This window comes from Penaeus monodon, chromosome 22, assembly GCF_015228065.2.
Source record: "Penaeus monodon isolate SGIC_2016 chromosome 22, NSTDA_Pmon_1, whole genome shotgun sequence".
In the NCBI taxonomy this organism is placed as follows: domain Eukaryota; kingdom Metazoa; phylum Arthropoda; class Malacostraca; order Decapoda; family Penaeidae; genus Penaeus; species Penaeus monodon.
In genome coordinates this window covers 25,901,656-25,902,925 of record NC_051407.1, presented here as the reverse complement: position 1 = coordinate 25,902,925, position 1,270 = coordinate 25,901,656, and the positions used below count along the sequence as shown (strand labels likewise).

The window sequence follows — 1,270 nt, the reverse complement described above, 5'->3', positions numbered from 1 at the left end:
AAGAATCCCCAGCCGACAGAGGCCGGCGCCCCGCAGAGCCTGGGAGCGCGATCCCTGTCCGCAGAGCCTGGGAGCGCGATCCCTGTCCGCAGAGCCTGGGAGCGCGATCCCTGTCCGCAGAGCCTGGGAGCGCGATCCCTGTCCGCAGAGCCTGGGAGCGCGATCCCTGTCCGCAGACCCGTCATTTCCGCGCGACAGATCCTCTGTTCTCCGCGAGAGGACACTTGGGACACACTGGCACTTACTGCTGTTTTCTTTACGCTTCGTCCGGGTGCCTGGGCGTGCTGGCAGTCGGCCGTACACTGTGCCATGCTTTAACTGGTTGACCTTTATATACCTTCCTCATACCTTGGCAGCAGAAATCGACTACGCCTTGCGGAGACCCTGTGACGCATTTCACGTTTCGAAGTCGTCTTCGGGTTTGTGCATATCATTAAAGATTTTTTTTTAAGGTTCCATCGAGGTTCAGTTCCTGCTGTTGGGTGATATATTGTTTACTAGCAATGATGTAATACGCTTGCAATCGAATGTATCTTAAAAAGACTTGTGTCATGAAGGTCTGCTGAGCATCAAGCATGAATGTCAAATTTGTTAAACAAATCTGAACCACAAATCACGATTAAATACATTGAAGGAAAAAAAAATTCATACAGTCATTCTGAATCCACCTTTAAAATGTTACAATCACATCCAAATTTTTCGATCGTTTATGTTGGTGTTCGTATCATTAAATAAAATCTAATTTTCCAAGGTGTAAATATGTCGTTAGGCTTCAACAGTTCCCTCCCCCCCCCCGACTCATTCCAAAAGTAAATGTCATTTCAGTATAAAGAATGAAAAGAAAATCATTTAAACATAACGGAGAAATTCTTTTCAGGAGGAAGTAATTTCGTCGAAATGAGTTCGTCACGCAATCTCGAGGACGTATGATCAGCGAAACTATTACGGGGAGGCTGTGCTCTCGTTAGGCCGATTAAATACCGTTTTCTTGTTCGGTCTCCGTTTCCCTGTATATCTCAGACATATCGATTACTAACCGTCTGCTTTTCCGCTAAAAGGGAAGTCGATAACAAAGCTCCACAGCATCAGGAGTGTCACCTTAAAATATGCAAGTCACCCCCCGTGTAATACCACCGCGTCCTTTGGCAAACGTAGGTACTAATGCGGGAATATTCTTAAGTAATCACAAAGGGAAAAATCCTTACGAAAGATGCGTTTTTACATTTATTCCTCCTTTCTTGAAAACTCAAGTCGGTGTGACTAAACCTGA

The 1,270-nt window shown here is 45.7% G+C and overlaps 1 protein-coding gene across 1 annotated transcript in view; it reads right to left on the bottom strand.

The window, feature by feature from the left end:
- Positions 1 to 479, bottom strand: part of LOC119587047 (hornerin-like) — a 7,589-nt gene extending 7,110 nt beyond the window's left edge. The window contains 1 exon segment of the mRNA XM_037935794.1: positions 246 to 479. Within this exon segment, the coding sequence (XP_037791722.1) occupies position 246 (1 nt within the window). The 5' untranslated portion in view covers positions 247 to 479.
- Positions 480 to 1,270: the final 791 nt, after the last annotated feature.